The 14,580-nt window shown below is 38.8% G+C and overlaps 1 protein-coding gene across 5 annotated transcripts in view; it reads right to left on the bottom strand.

Annotated features, from left to right (window-relative positions):
* Positions 1-14,580, bottom strand: part of SYNPO2 (synaptopodin 2) — a 169,275-nt gene that overhangs the window by 27,207 nt on the left and 127,488 nt on the right. For 2 of the 5 annotated variants that reach the window (XM_012473023.2, XM_064383920.1), the window contains exons 2-4: positions 10,109-10,260; positions 6,260-7,071; positions 1,642-3,824 (exon numbers count right to left, since the gene is read on the bottom strand). In XM_012473023.2, coding sequence (XP_012328446.2) covers positions 1,642-3,824; positions 6,260-7,071; positions 10,109-10,260 — 3,147 coding nt within the window. Of the gene's footprint in view, positions 1-1,639; positions 3,825-6,259; positions 7,072-10,108; positions 10,261-14,580 lie in introns of all 5 variants that reach the window. The other 3 variants (XM_064383921.1, XM_064383922.1, XM_012473025.2) reach the window with 3 other exon arrangements.

Raw genomic sequence — 14,580 nt, forward strand, 5'->3', positions numbered from 1 at the left:
AGATTGACAGTGACAGCAGAAAAAGAACAGGAATACAGATATTTTCAGAGGATTAAATTGGTGCTGTGTACCCTCAAGCCAGGCAAGTTTATCTGAGAGGTCTCTAAATGCATCTCTTGCATAGAGTAGATGATTTTCCTTGGAGCTGTCATAAATACTTTATAGTTCTCTACATTAATTCATGTCGAATATTTTCCATGGTTGGTCAGACTCAGACTTAAAATAGATCTAAGAAAGGTCTTCAGGTTTACTTTCAGTACCATTATTCACTTCATAGCCAACTGGGTGACGACATGGTGTGTGGCCAATTCAAGTTTACAAGGTAACCTTGCCTGAATTATCCTGGTCCATCAAATACAAGTAATAAAGTGAAGGTGAGAGAATAGAATTGCAAGGAACGTGGGAGAAGCAGTTGTCAAAAAGCAAAACAAACACAAGAAAAAGAATCTGTGAGGTCACTCAGAAATGATGCTAAAAGTTGTGTGTTCTCACCCTACAGTCTCCGCACACATGGGGTTCCTCGTGCTTCACAATCAGCCCCTGTAATCAGTAACCCTTCAGGTCCCAGTCACGTGGTTTCTCCAGGTAAAACAATAGCCATGCATACCTTTATGTGCTTCCTGCTTTTTACATATTACTTCATTATCCTGTATACTCTACCACTTGCCTCAGCTGAGGAAAACAAACTTATGCTTTCATGGGCAACTGGAGATGTACTCACTTAGTTCCTTAAGTAACTGGGGAGGGAGGGTGGGAATCAATCTTTAAAGGTAATTATCCTTCTTTCCTTATCCCATTTACTTCATTATTATTATTATTGAGACAGGGTCTCACTGTGTTGCCCAGGCTGGTCTCCAACTCCCAGCCTCAAGCAGTCCTCCCACCTCGGCCTCCCAAAGTGCTGGGATTCCAGGTATGAACCACCATGCCCAACCCCATTTACTTTAAATAAGTCTTCTGAAATGTTAATATATGTAAAAACATCTGGCAAAGAACCTAATACATTGTAAGTGCTCAGTAATTACTAAGACCCTTTTACCCACTTCTTACTAAATGATATACATTCCAACAATCCTCCAAGTACCTCCTCTGTGATACCAAACAGGTGGCTGAGATTGACAGACCAGAGCTGCTCCCTGTCCTCAATAGATTTCTTATTCCTTTACACTAGTAATAGAGAAAGGCACTATCTAAAAGGGAAATTTCAGTCAATATAGGTTATATCTTCACTACATTTGAACCTTTCACCATAGGAGCACAGCTGTTGTGTTACATAAAGGCTGATTCCTAATGTTTGATAACACTGATCACTGTCTTTCTTGTGGCCACTGCATAAATCCTAAGTATCCTGCTTACTTAATAAAATGGTACATGTCTATTTTGAAGTGCTCCTGGATTCTTTTAAGTGTGCAAAGAAGATAAATATATTTTAGGTCAATCTGAGTTGGATTTTTGACTCATTAAAAATATTTTACTCCTTGGACCCAGATTGGGAGGTGGCATATCTGAAATTAAGTAAGTTGAGGACTTCGCTAGGCATTCTCAGGGACTCAAGTAACACTGCAAACAATTCATTTCAAGCAAAGTGGACACTCAGCTTCAGCTACAAGATTACTCTTCCACAACAGATGGTTTCCACACCTGAATTGTGACACCACTTTTCTTGGCTGAGAACTTTGGCCTTGGTGCCACAAAATAAGATGATGAGGCTGATTCTTGCTTTGGCGAGGTGGGAACGGCCACAGGCACTGGGGATGCACTGACTGGTGAGGAGGCCTCTACAAAGAAGGATGGGGGAGAGGTATAGGCTGGTACTGAGTACACTGACGAAGCCTGCACATTCGTAGGTGAGGCAGCATTCACCGGCCGAGGAGGAAGAGCTTGCTTCATGGCCAGGGCTGAACTGACCTTGACTGATGACTTTTGGGGGAGGCCATCCTTTGCATCTGGAGGTTGGAAAGTAAACAAGGATGCATTGAGCTGATACGGTTGGTGCTTCATGACATCTAATGCATTGAGCGGTTTCTTCCCCTTTTTCTTGCTCACTTTGGAGGCCTGTGTGGCTGATGGCTGAGACTTGAGAGCAGCTAGTGGGTAGGAGGGGGAGTGGATAGGATTATAAGCCACAGGAGGAGGTGCTCGGACATTGGAGGAGTACTTCCAACTGGCTGGGAGAGATGGAGTGGGAGACTGAGCTCGAGCAGCGTGGGCCTGCACCGTGTCTGAATCGACCACATACTTCTCCATTCTCGACTGCCTTTTAGCAAAGAGCTGAGCTCCTCTCCCACTCATTCCTGGAAGCTCATTGGATGGTCCCACTGCACCAGGCTGAGCAGCATTGACTGTTGGTGTGGGAACTGTTGGTTTGGGTGTGTAATTCTGACTGGCTACTGCTGCTTGTGGTCCTTTGAAGGGACCAGCCAGGTTTAAAGAACTTGCAGGCCGGGCAGGAGGGTAAGAAGGCTGGGCTATTTTGATGGAGGAGACAACGGTGCCCTTTGATGGGCTGGATTTAGGGAAGGCCGGAGGTTGGGTGGGAGCCACTCCTGGAGACCAGACTGGGGAAACTGGAGTTACTGGTTGGGAGGATGAGGACTTGACTGCAGGTTTTGGAGCAACAGGAGGTGGGGTCTTTTGTTTGGCAGAGGTGCTTTGCATGAAATTGCAAGCCTCTGCTCCCAAGCTGAGGTAGTCTTCTTCCGGTCCAGAATCACCTCCAGCTCCAGTGCCCCGTTTGCCTTCTGAATTTTGAAGGAGTGACAAGAGTTCAGGATTTGGGCTTACTTTGGGCTCTTTAAAAGTAAACATGGGTTTTGTCGTGCTTCTCCTTTTGGCTTCCTGCAATATTCCTGTTCTTTTTGCTGGCACTGAGATCCTCTCATCTCGGGAAGCTATTCGCTCAGATGAATCGTAAAAGGCTGGCTGGGACCATGGGGCAGGCTGGGGCCATGGAGGGGGCTGTGCTGGGCCAGCAATTGGACTTGATACCCCTCTGGAGAAGGCATCAGGGGGAGGAGTGACTGCAGAGTAAGGTGGAGGTGCAGGAAAGTCAGCGATGGGACTCGTCATGTTTCGGGTTGGCGAGAAGGGGGTGGCAGGCTGGTTCACAGACCCTGGGAAGGGTTTGGCTGTTCTATTCATGGGGACCATCCTCTGGATGTTTGCTGTCTCAGATGCCCCACTGAAGCCATTCTGTTGGGGCACATGGCCAAGACCATGACTCACCTCGATGTAGCTTTTGCTCACAGAGCTCTGCGTTCTCACCGACTCTTCCTCCTTTCTTTGGTAAGAAGTCACGGTTCTCAGGCCATCTGTCTGGGCAGCATCTTGTTCTCTGCTTGGCATTCCACCTGCCTTGTCCTCTTCTTTCTGGGCTGTGATCTGATCCATTCTCTCCCTCCTCTTGGCAAACATGAGGGCTCCCTTGCCTGTGGTGTCTGGTAACATCTCCATCTTGTCCCCCCTGTTCAGTTTCTTTTCAATGTCCACCAGTCCAGAATCCCAGTCAAAGTTCACAACTTGTGTACTGTCGTCAATGTCAGACAGTAACTCTTCATCCACCTCTGACTCACTTGCACCGAGAAACGCTACGTCACTCGTATCCTCCTTGTCACCGTCTTCCTCCTCGTCCGCCTCTCGCTCAAGCTCGCCAGTACCGTAGCTAACTAGGGTGTACTTCCTGGCCCTCCGACGTCGCTTCTTAAACATCAACACCCCCTTGGAGTTGGGGTTGGGAGCATCTGTTAGAAGAAGGGCAATGCTTTTGCATTTAGATTTTGCTTCCTTCACTTGTTTTTCTGACAGGCTTTCACTCCTCCTGAGCCCTAGGGAAATAAAAAAAAAAAAATTATATTGAGCTGATGAGTTCAAGGAAGACACCATAGCAGCTCAGAAATGAACTCTCCTGGGGGAAAATAAATATGTAAAAAATTACAATTGGGTACTGAATTTTGAAGGAATCCAACTCATTTCTCTCTTTTATTTCTCTTAACACTTTTTCTTCTACAATAATATACTCTATATAACACTCAACAATGCCATATTCTATTTGTTTACATAAAAAACAGTTTATATATGCTGATTAGAATATATGTTTCATACACTTGTTTCTCTAGAGATACTTCCACTTTATAATAATAATTATATTATTCCACTTTAATAATAAAAGCTGGTTATTACATGCCAATTAATAGGATAATATTAGAATTAAGAAGAACATAATCTAAAGACATAATATTTTCTTAAAAACAAGATAAGACCTACCTCATACTTCCATATTTTAAAATGAAATGTCAGCATAAAACTGTTTCCAGGTATCTTAAAAAGGGACGAGTGTCCCAAGAAGATGTTTTAAACTTTTCTAAGTGTTTTAATGTAATGAATTTAGCTATTGAGGTTTTCTTCTTTCTCTTTTTTCTTTTTTTGCCCTGACAACTGCCCCAAATCTTTTCATTCACAGTTACTAGATTAATGTAAATTCAAAACACTGAATTAATCATTGAGGGTACTGAATCAATAATAGTTATAATTCAAAATATGGCATTATTGTAAATACATAAAGAAACTCTAGCTACAAAGTTTTCTAGACAGATTTGTTTGTAAATGTTTGCTATTTTGGAAATGCAATGTTACTTTAATTGAAGCAAGAATAAGGGTAAATCTTGGAGAAATGTAAAAATTGACTTGTGACCCTTTTAACTGTGCAAAAACTGATGCAGAAATTAAGTCATTTAAAACAAGACTGTGATGGTTATGAAATAAAAATATTTAAAATTACTATCATAAAATTAATTGGTGACAAATTAATTTATAGCAAATAAACATATAGCATCTATAATTTATAGTTAATTATATCATGTTTTCAATGATAATGAGTATGAGTCCCCTAAATTTTTTAATTCCTTAAAATAGTTAAGTGGAAAATTAAGAAAAATATTTTGACTATTTTATGATTGAAAATTAGCTCTTTTTGTCCCTGGAAAAAAGTAAGACTTAATGGTTAGTTTTTTGAAAATAAAATATAATCCGAGGAAATAATTTATAATAAGATTACAGGTATTTCCTGGTGATCAAATTTTATAGAGAGAATATAGTTATAACTGTGGTTATTACTAAATATAATTCCTTTTTTTGACTAGTGTTATACAACTTATTAAATTGACAGTCACAGTTGCACAGTTGCTGCTAACTTCACTGCCAACATGTAAAGTATGTGAATGGTGTCTCAATACTCTTGTTTAATATGCTATAAATGTGAAGATGGCCTACAGATGCTTAAAGTATAAGGAATGATTAACAGCACTTGCCAATAAAGCTACAAATGGTTATGCTAAAAATATGCTTTGAAAGAAATAACAATAGGTTAGAAGACTTAATATCATACTTTGAATAACCGAATGCATTGCTGTTTTTTGTCATTTATAGTCAAGTGCCTTTGCCTGTCAGCCTTTACATCCTCAAATAATATTCCAAATTAGTTTTAAAAAATACATGAAAGAAAACAACAGAAATCATAACACCTAACTGTAACTCTTATCCCTATTCTCCTTTCTGTCTTCACTACCCTGGGTAAAACAAAATGCCATACAAAGCATTGAATTTAAATATATTTTATGTCTGGGGACATTTAAATGCCTCCACATGGCACTGAAGACTGACATCTGTGTCTAGAAGGTAGATGAAACACTTTGCAGTCTAATGAAGACTTACAAAACGGAGAGGATCATGTAACTGCTCAGTATACACATGTCCTTGTCTGTCAAACTCACTTCTGCAAGCATCATCAAGCTGCACAATGATTTTTTTTCAAAACGAGGATCTGTTTCTGATATCAGTAGTAGAGCTTTTATTTTAAAGACACCTCTCAGTAGCAGACTCAACGGTTTTTGACGTTTAAACTGAGTCCACATGACTTCAAGTGCTTTCTTATGCTGTTTTACCATGAAATATTTCAACTTTCTGAATCAAACTGAAGAGGTACCTTGACAATATTATTTTCTTTAACAGTTCCTGTGCCTTCGGGAATAAAAGGAAATTCATGAAAAATGTTTCAATCTATATGAAGTTCAAACTTACTGTTTCCCATTTAGAAACTGGTATTCTCCACAATGTCACATTTGTGATTTTGTGCATTAATTAAATATTTCTTTAAGCCAGTAGGAAACATAAGAAAAACCTTGCTGAAAAATTCATGCAAGCAAAGAAGGAGCAAAATGCCCTGAACTCCCAAGCCCCTTCTGACAGCCCAGGCAGGACTTACGTGCATGCCGCGCTCGGTGCTTGTGAGGTCTGCTGTGATCCTTTTCTGAGCGTGGATCTTCTCCCTGCTCTGTGCCTTCTGATGAGACGGCAAAGAATACCAGAGAAGGAGGTGCTTCTGACTGCCCTCCTTCCACTGGAGAATCCACACACCCCTTTCCTGCCTGAAGCCTGCACCCTTCTGTCTTCTGCCTGTCAGAGCAGTCGAGGATCACTTCCACCTGGGGCAGTCCCGCAGCTCCCGCTTCACTTTCCTGGATCACTCTCAACTCTCTGCCACTGGAGATCCGGATTATCTTGCTGGACCTCAGGAAAGGGTCTGCTTTCTCATTGGTAGGGATCGAGTTTATGTGGACAATCCTGTCTTGTGACAAGCTAGGGTCTGGGTCAGGAGACTCAGATTTTTCAGCTCCCGGGAGAGCCACTAAAGGGCCACTCGTGCCCTTATGTCTCTCCTGGGAAAGGGAGAGTTGCAGCTCAACCACAGGGCCGGGCTGTTCTACTTCTGCCTTCTCCCTTAAGATCAGCTCTTCTGCCATGCATCCTCTTTGGGAGTCAGGCATTTGGGGAGCACTTTGGTAGCTCAGGCCTGTTTCTTCCTTGAAGTTCCCTGCACAATCGGGACTACTTCTTTGGTCCTCAGCTAGGGGAACTTCACTCTTGACAGGGGCAAGGAAGAACTCTGTGCACTGGGTCTTTGTGGCTGGTCGAATCTGCAGGGTGGTACTTTCCACATACCCTCCATGTGTGAGATGCTCGTGGTTTTTGTTTTCATTTTCAGACATCAAAGCCTCACTTATTCCACTGGACGGTCTGCACACAGAAAAATCATTCCAGACACTTAAATCAGACTCTGTTTCACCTGCCAAAGAACTTCCTGACACTTTTGTGATGTCTAATACATGATATAGTAAAAATATTTTCTTCTAAATGTCAATTGCAACATATTTGAAAACAGAAGGTGGCAACATGTTCATATTGCAACTTAAAGAGATATCAAATAAACTTTGTTAAAAGTGCAACAAAACTCTTACACAAGATTGTGAAACTTGAATCCATCCTAAATTCAGCTTTTATTTTTAAAAAGCACAGGTTGTAGCTACATGGATCCTGTAAGTACTTGGAATCTGGGTATCTCGTATAATGGGTTTGCTAGAATGTGACAAAGCACTTCAATGTCTTATTGACTAAGTTTTGGTCTAGACATTATGAAGTCACATAGTCACATGTCCAGCAGCTTTAGATCAATCTTAACTTACAGATAACTCAAGTAATCCTTTTAGAGGTTGTGCTTTCTTGAAAGGAATGAAATAGAAGCTGTTTTTTAATCCCCAATGAGCATGTGTTTTGTAATAAGTGGACCCAGCCCAGTACTCTTGTGTAAAGAGAAATCCTTTCCATGCTGCAATGAATCATTAAGTCATGGAGTATTTATAATCTGAGATGTCTCCCTTTCTTCTATTTGAACCTGTTTCTTGAAGCATTCTCTTTTTAGAATACCTGAAGCCAAACTGTTCCTTTACCTCTCAGCTAAGGAGCCTGGAGCTGTACACCACAGTTCTTTGATTTTGACCTTAACTGTTCTCAGTTGTTTGTGCAAATTTGGGTTTGCGAGAAGAAGCAATGTCAGTTTAGTAATTAGATAGCTTCTTTCTGAAACTCGAATTGTTTTTAGAAGTATTATTCACAGAACAGCTGTAGGAAATGTCTTCATTTTTTGTATTTGTAAATTTTTTACTTTAGAAGCAGCATAATTATCTTTGCCCCTTTCCTCCTTCCTTAAAAGATAGTTATGACTAATGCAGGGAACATCAACTGAAGTGCGTGAGCTTCTACTTGTATTCTACTCAAAGGAATTTACCGTAGAATTTATGTGGTAGTGGAATTTCAGACCAATGCTCAAAATACTTAACTCCTAACTTTGCTTTCAACTGCATTTGGCAAAACAAAACAAAGCATAACAAAAACAAACTAACTGTTAAATACAATGCAGCTTTCTCTATATGCAAGTAATTGGAAAAGGTTCCTGGTAATACAGTATTTATACAACATTATAATATAGTATTTAAAAAGAATGATGTTAGCAAATTAGATCATTATTATGTAGAAAATGTTACATATACTGTTAAACTGAATTTAAGGGTATCAAAAGTTCAGAGAGTTTTAATTTAGGAAGTCCCTGTGATGAAATTAGATTAAATCACTTTGAATTATGCTAGCAATCAATTGTGAAGCTGAGAAGAGGATAGCTTCAATTCATGCCAGCCTTGTAGACTGGAATACAGACAAATGGCCAGACAAATATTAACATTTATCAGCAGCTGAAGTAAATGTATAGACATGAGTAAAAATCATAAAAGCATGAAAGAGTAAAGCTTTATGCCTTAAAACATTCATTTCCCTTCAGTCTACATAGGTACTCATCAAGTCCACAATTTATGTGTCAGAATTATAGAATTTTAAAAATCTTATCATTTTAACAAAATTTAAGATAATAGATAATAGATATGGAATGTTAAAGGAGTTATTTCAAAATAATCTCACCCAGCTATCTCTGGGCAATAGTTCAGGAAAAGTAAAAACTCTTGTCTTCCACTGACAGATGACAGTGATATGAGTGAGAGAAATATTTAATGCAGAAAACAATATTCAGATATTCCAAGTAGTAGTCATGGTGGTGATGATGATGATTGCTTTTGACTTGATTTTCAATTGAGATTCCATTTTGAATCCTACTAATTAATTATTTATTTTGTAAATTTTTTATTTTATAAATTTAATTATGTATTTTATAAACATTATCTCTTCATAATATGAAGGAAGGACTCTAAGACCTTAAACACTGGGTTTGATGGGTAAATATTTAGATGGAAGATTATAAGAATAATTCTGGATATCTTTTATTGTCTCAAGATTTTGGCCACAGTGAGTTCATTTTTATCCCAGAACAGAATCATACCGAATGATCAGCAGAGGGGTAACTGTATGTAGTGTTTCTGCAAAGTTGAAGAAAAACCTGGAGGGCTTTAAGGTTCATCTTGAGATATCCTCTGACATCTTCCTAAAATCTGCTCTCCAGGAAACCAGAGCCTTCCTTTCTGGATACATTATAATGCAATACTCAGGGCTTCTGTTGCAAAATCAGTATGGACTGTACTGTGATTTGTACACCATAAAAATGTCAATGCTGAAGGTTTTTTTGTTATTGTTCTCATTGTTTTCTTTCTTTTTTTATGTTTAAAGGTTTCTTCTATAGTGTTAAACAACTACATGGGGATGGTGGTATTTGAAGAGACTGAATTACCAAATGACTTGTGTTGGTAGTGCAAAAACCTTATTCTAATCATCTGCTTTTGTCCACCCCCAAATATTGGTTTTACTGGAGAAATCTGGCTACTTGTAAGTTTCTCTTTCCCGTCTCTTACGCATCCTCTTTTAATGAAAAATTGTATAGTTGAATGGTCTAATATTTAAACATTTTTAATTCATCTGTGCATCTTGTAATTACAACTGAGTGATTCTGATCCATCACAAAATCATGACCTATCAAAGAAATATTAAGTTTTGCTCAATATAATGAGCTTTCCAAGGAAAGAGCCTAAAATCCCTAAGATTTTCAACAAAGTGCCTGAAACAATGATTTTCAACTTAATTCTCAATTAACCAGAAAGTATGGTTGAATAGAATTGACTATTTTTTCAAACACAGTGGTGTTTCTGTTTAACTATACTAACCTTCTACAAAGCACCCCTATTTTCTCTATAAATGACAAGTTACATATGTAGTAGAAGCTGTAATCTTTCCCATGTAGCTTCAAGAGAAAATACATATTCCAGCAAATTCGTTGTACCTTTTGATGAGCATTTGGAGAGAGTCTGTTATGCTTTCCATGAGCTTGATGACTTCAGGGTAGGTGAGATCTGCACAAGGGTTGCCATTGATAGAAACCACTTCATCTCCTTCACAGAGCCCAGACCCTGAGGCTTTGCTCTGATTTCGAATCTGAGTAAAAAAAGGAGACAGTAGAATGAAATAATCAGATCTGTCAAGTGTAACACCAGCCCTGATTTTTAACTCACGTGTCAGTCTGTAAGAACATTTAAACACTTCTTGCCATGCTATGAACATAAACACAGACATACACTTTATCATGTACCATATCAACATTTAATTCATAGCACTGTAAGTAAACAGGAAAAAAGAAAGTAAATCAATGTAAAGAAACCAGAATAAAAGAAATAAAAAACAGAGATTGAGAAAAGATGTTAGAGTTTACATTGATTAGACATTAAAAATAATTATTCAAGCCAGGCACAGCGGCTGACGCCTATAATCCGAGTACTTTGGGAGGCTGAGGCAGGCGGATCTCCTGAGCTCAGCAATTCAAGACCAACCTGGTTAATATGGCAAGACCCTTTCTCTAAAAAAAAAAAAAAAAAAAAAATTAGCCCAGCGTGGTGGTGCATCCCTGTGATCCTAGCCACACAGGAGGTTGAAGTGGGAGGACTGCTTGAGTCCAGGAGGCGAAGGTTGCATTGAGCCAAGATCACGCCACTGCACTCCAGCCTGGAGGACACAGTGAGACCCTGTCTCAAAACATCATTACTGGCTGAGCAAGGTGGCTCACGCCTGTAATCCCAGCACTTTGGGAGGCCGAGGCCAAGGCGGGCGGATCACGAGGTCAGATGTTCGAGACAAACCTGGCCAACGTGGTGAAACCCTGTATCTACTAAAAATACAAAAAAAATTAGCCAGGCATGGTGGCGCGTGCCTGTAATCCCAGCTACTCGGGAGGCTGAGGCAAGAGAATTGCTTGAACCTGGAGGCGGAGGTTGCAGTGAGCCGAGACTGTGCCACTGCACTCCAGCCTGGGTGACAGAGTGAGACTCTGTCTCAATAAAACAACAAAAAAAATTATTATGATGATTATTCCACATTGTAAGGTTTTACTCCAGTGAGAAAGTGACCTCTTGCATTAAAATAAATTTTAAAATCCTTCCCATTGCCAAGATGAATGAAACGCCATGACTATAAGAAGGATGTATATGACAGGGCAACTTGTTTGAGGAGAGAGCTGTACAGCTAAATGGACTGAAAAAACCACCCCAGTATAGTGGGGCACCAGAGAGCCTGGATATTAGGGAGTATGTCAAAGAGAGAAATGCTTCATTGAAATCAGCTACTCCAGGCATGGTACTAAGCAAACTTTAGCAGAAAAGAAAGAAAAAAGAGATTATTTTGCAGAAAGTAAAAGCATCCCTGCCATAAGCACTGCATCACATTCTGGTGAAGAAAGATGTGGAACAACAACTGAATAAAAAGCTAGAAGGGAACTTCAGACCCTGGAAGAAGAGAAATCCAGAGGAGTAGAATAATGGCAGAGGGTTCCCATCAGCTCCTTAGTAAGGAATAACTAGGGATTGATAGGCTGTATAATAATGATTATGGTAAAGTGTGGTGCTGGTTATTCTCTCTCTGCCCTTCCAGGTCCATTCTCTACCCTCTCCTGTGTTGCAGGGAAGACTGGCCTCTAGAGACCACATTGGCTGTGCTCCCTTGCACTCTGGCTCCTGGCTCCTGGTTGGATTTGGTCAACAGGAAGCACCAGGAAGAGATCAAAGATCAAGGGGAACAAAAGATTAGGTATGTGCTCTCCCTGGTGGACCTGCTGGGCCATGGTTTGGCAGTGGCTCTGTTCTTCAGTCTAGCTCCTGTCAGCCTGCCCCTCATCATCACCTTAGCTCTTGTTAGGTTCCAACAACACACATTATCTTTTTGTACCTTTGGGCCTACAGGTGGTTATAGCTTCTTGCTCTTAATCTCTGGGTTTCTGGGTGCTTCATTATTTGCTGGTTCCCTTAAAACTACTTTTATTCTCTGCATTACATTCTCTTGAATTCTTCTTTGAGCATGTCACCTATTTCCTGCTGGAGCCCTAAATGATACTAATGTGCTTAGATTTCATTTTATGAGTTCAATAGTTTTCAATGAACCATACATGACGACCCTATGGTCTCATATTTAAGAATACTTTATGATGTTTTTCTAGATTTTTTCTACCAAGCATCATTCCTTTTTATTAAAATGAAGCTTCTGAGTCTAGAGAGGTGAAAACGAGGTAAGCAGCACTTCTTGAGGGATGTTTTCATCACTAGGCTTATTTCTGACTGGGCACAAAATGTATTTCAAATTATCTCTAAAAGCTGCCCACTAATTTCTGCTAAAGTCTTAAATTATAATTCATATATTAACTGATATAGGTTTAAAGTTTATATTTACAAGTGCATTTTAAATGATGCTCTTGAAAGCAAAATATTACCTTTATGAGTCAAAACAATGGCATTATTGAAATTTGAAGTGATTCAATTAGTTTTGTTCTGGCAGGGTCTATCCTTCTATTGTCATCAACTATAATCTATAGAAAGCCTGCTCTGTTTCTGACAAATCAATATCATTACCTCTTGGGGCAGAATATACTAATTTATTGGAAAATATTAAATGAATTCAATATTTCAAGATTATAAGGAAGTAACAAAAGTAATGAGAAAGAGAATTTAACCTAATTTTGAAAATATTCACTTAGCTATTAAATGTATTTGTTTTGTTTTGTCTTGCATGAAATATTTAAAATAAAAGATCACAAGAAATTTTTTAATAAGTAAAGGGTTAGAGGGTGTCAGGGTTAGAGTCATTCACATTTCAGTTATTGAAACTTATTTATAATAAAAATTATGTAGGCAACAAAGCATATTTTTGAGGCATAAAGTCATGCATTCAATAGAACCAGAGGTACCAGGATTTGAACAGAAAATTCATACGTTGGAGGACCAAAGAGGTTTTATGTTGATAAAACAGAGTTGTTGTTATACTCTGTATCCCGGCAAGGCCCAGTCTTAGGTAGAAGTTCTCTTTATCAGCCATGAGTTGTCTGAATTTTAAACTGGGATTGCAGAAGAAGATGAAAAATGATTCTTTAAAAATAAATAATCTCCCAACTTAATAGAGCTGTCTGTTATCTAAACATGTGTTGCTTGATAGGAAAAGTGCAGTTCATCATCCTGCTTGTCAAGTTGGAGCTTTTAATGGTATCTAAATAAGCCAGTGCATCATGGTAAGAGTCATTAGCATTCCTTCAGAGAATACATTCTGAGATCAACATTTACAATCAACGGCTGAGATCGCGTTTCACGACCTTCATCGGAACAACAAGAAATCTTTTTCCCTCAAGAACCTTGTTATGTATGATAGCTTTTCTTGTCACTTAAATTTTTCTGAAGGACTACGCTGTCTCCATTTTTTATAGAACTATTCAACCAAATAAAGATGGTATGACAACCAAATAAATAAAGATGGTATGACAGGGTCTCATAGTAGCATCACGAAGGATAAACATGTACTAGTGTACCTAAGATCCCTACCTTCTGTTGTGTGTAATTATGTGATTTTATAATTTGTATAATTGTACATGTTTATGTGAGTAAAGATTCTAACACTTGGAAGTGTTCTTATTTATGAAAATGAAAGACACTGTGCATCACAAAACTAAGTTTAGAACACAAACTATTAGTACTAGACCACAAATTATTAGTACATTAATAGATGATACCAATTCTTTATCAGTGAACTTATCAACCAGTCTCCTTAAGCCGTTAGTCTTGGATTCATAAAATACATGTAGTAGTGGGAAAGAGTACCAGCTCCGAAGGAACAAGATACAGGTTTCAATTGTGTTCCTCTGATGCTTACTATCTGTCTGAACTTAGACGAGTTACGCTACCACCCTGAGCCTTAGTTTTCTAAAGTGTAAGTGGTGCTAATGAATTTTATTAGTCTCGATGTTTAATCAAGATTAGAAATAATGTGTGTAAAGTTCCGTGATGTACCTACAGCTCAAAGAGGTGCTCAAGAAGGGACTGGTGAATTCAAATGTGTTGGCTTCCTACACACACATACAAACACATAAACACACATGAAGGAAACATGACAAGTGAAAAGAGAAGCTATAAAACATGTATGAGACATCTGCATTTATTTTCCACTTTTATCCAGATATTTGACATCATCTCTTCATAATATAATGTTCTATCTCACTCCATAATTACACATTTCATAACTGAAAGGTGGAAGAAGACAAGCTTGTTTATCATATTTCCCAGCACAAGTAATAATACAAACGACTAAATATTAGTGGTTTGTTTTCCTTGAGCATTTACTATGCCATGTCTTTTACATCCTTATATTATTTATCTCTACAAAATCTCTATTAGAAATATGTGTTCTCACTTGTACATGTAGAGTTGGACTGCCATTACCTTCATTTTA

Source organism: Aotus nancymaae, unplaced genomic scaffold (assembly GCF_030222135.1).
Source record: "Aotus nancymaae isolate 86718 unplaced genomic scaffold, 86718_ANA_hifiasm-v0.15.2.pri h1tg000033l, whole genome shotgun sequence".
Classification (NCBI taxonomy): Eukaryota; Metazoa; Chordata; class Mammalia; order Primates; family Aotidae; genus Aotus; species Aotus nancymaae.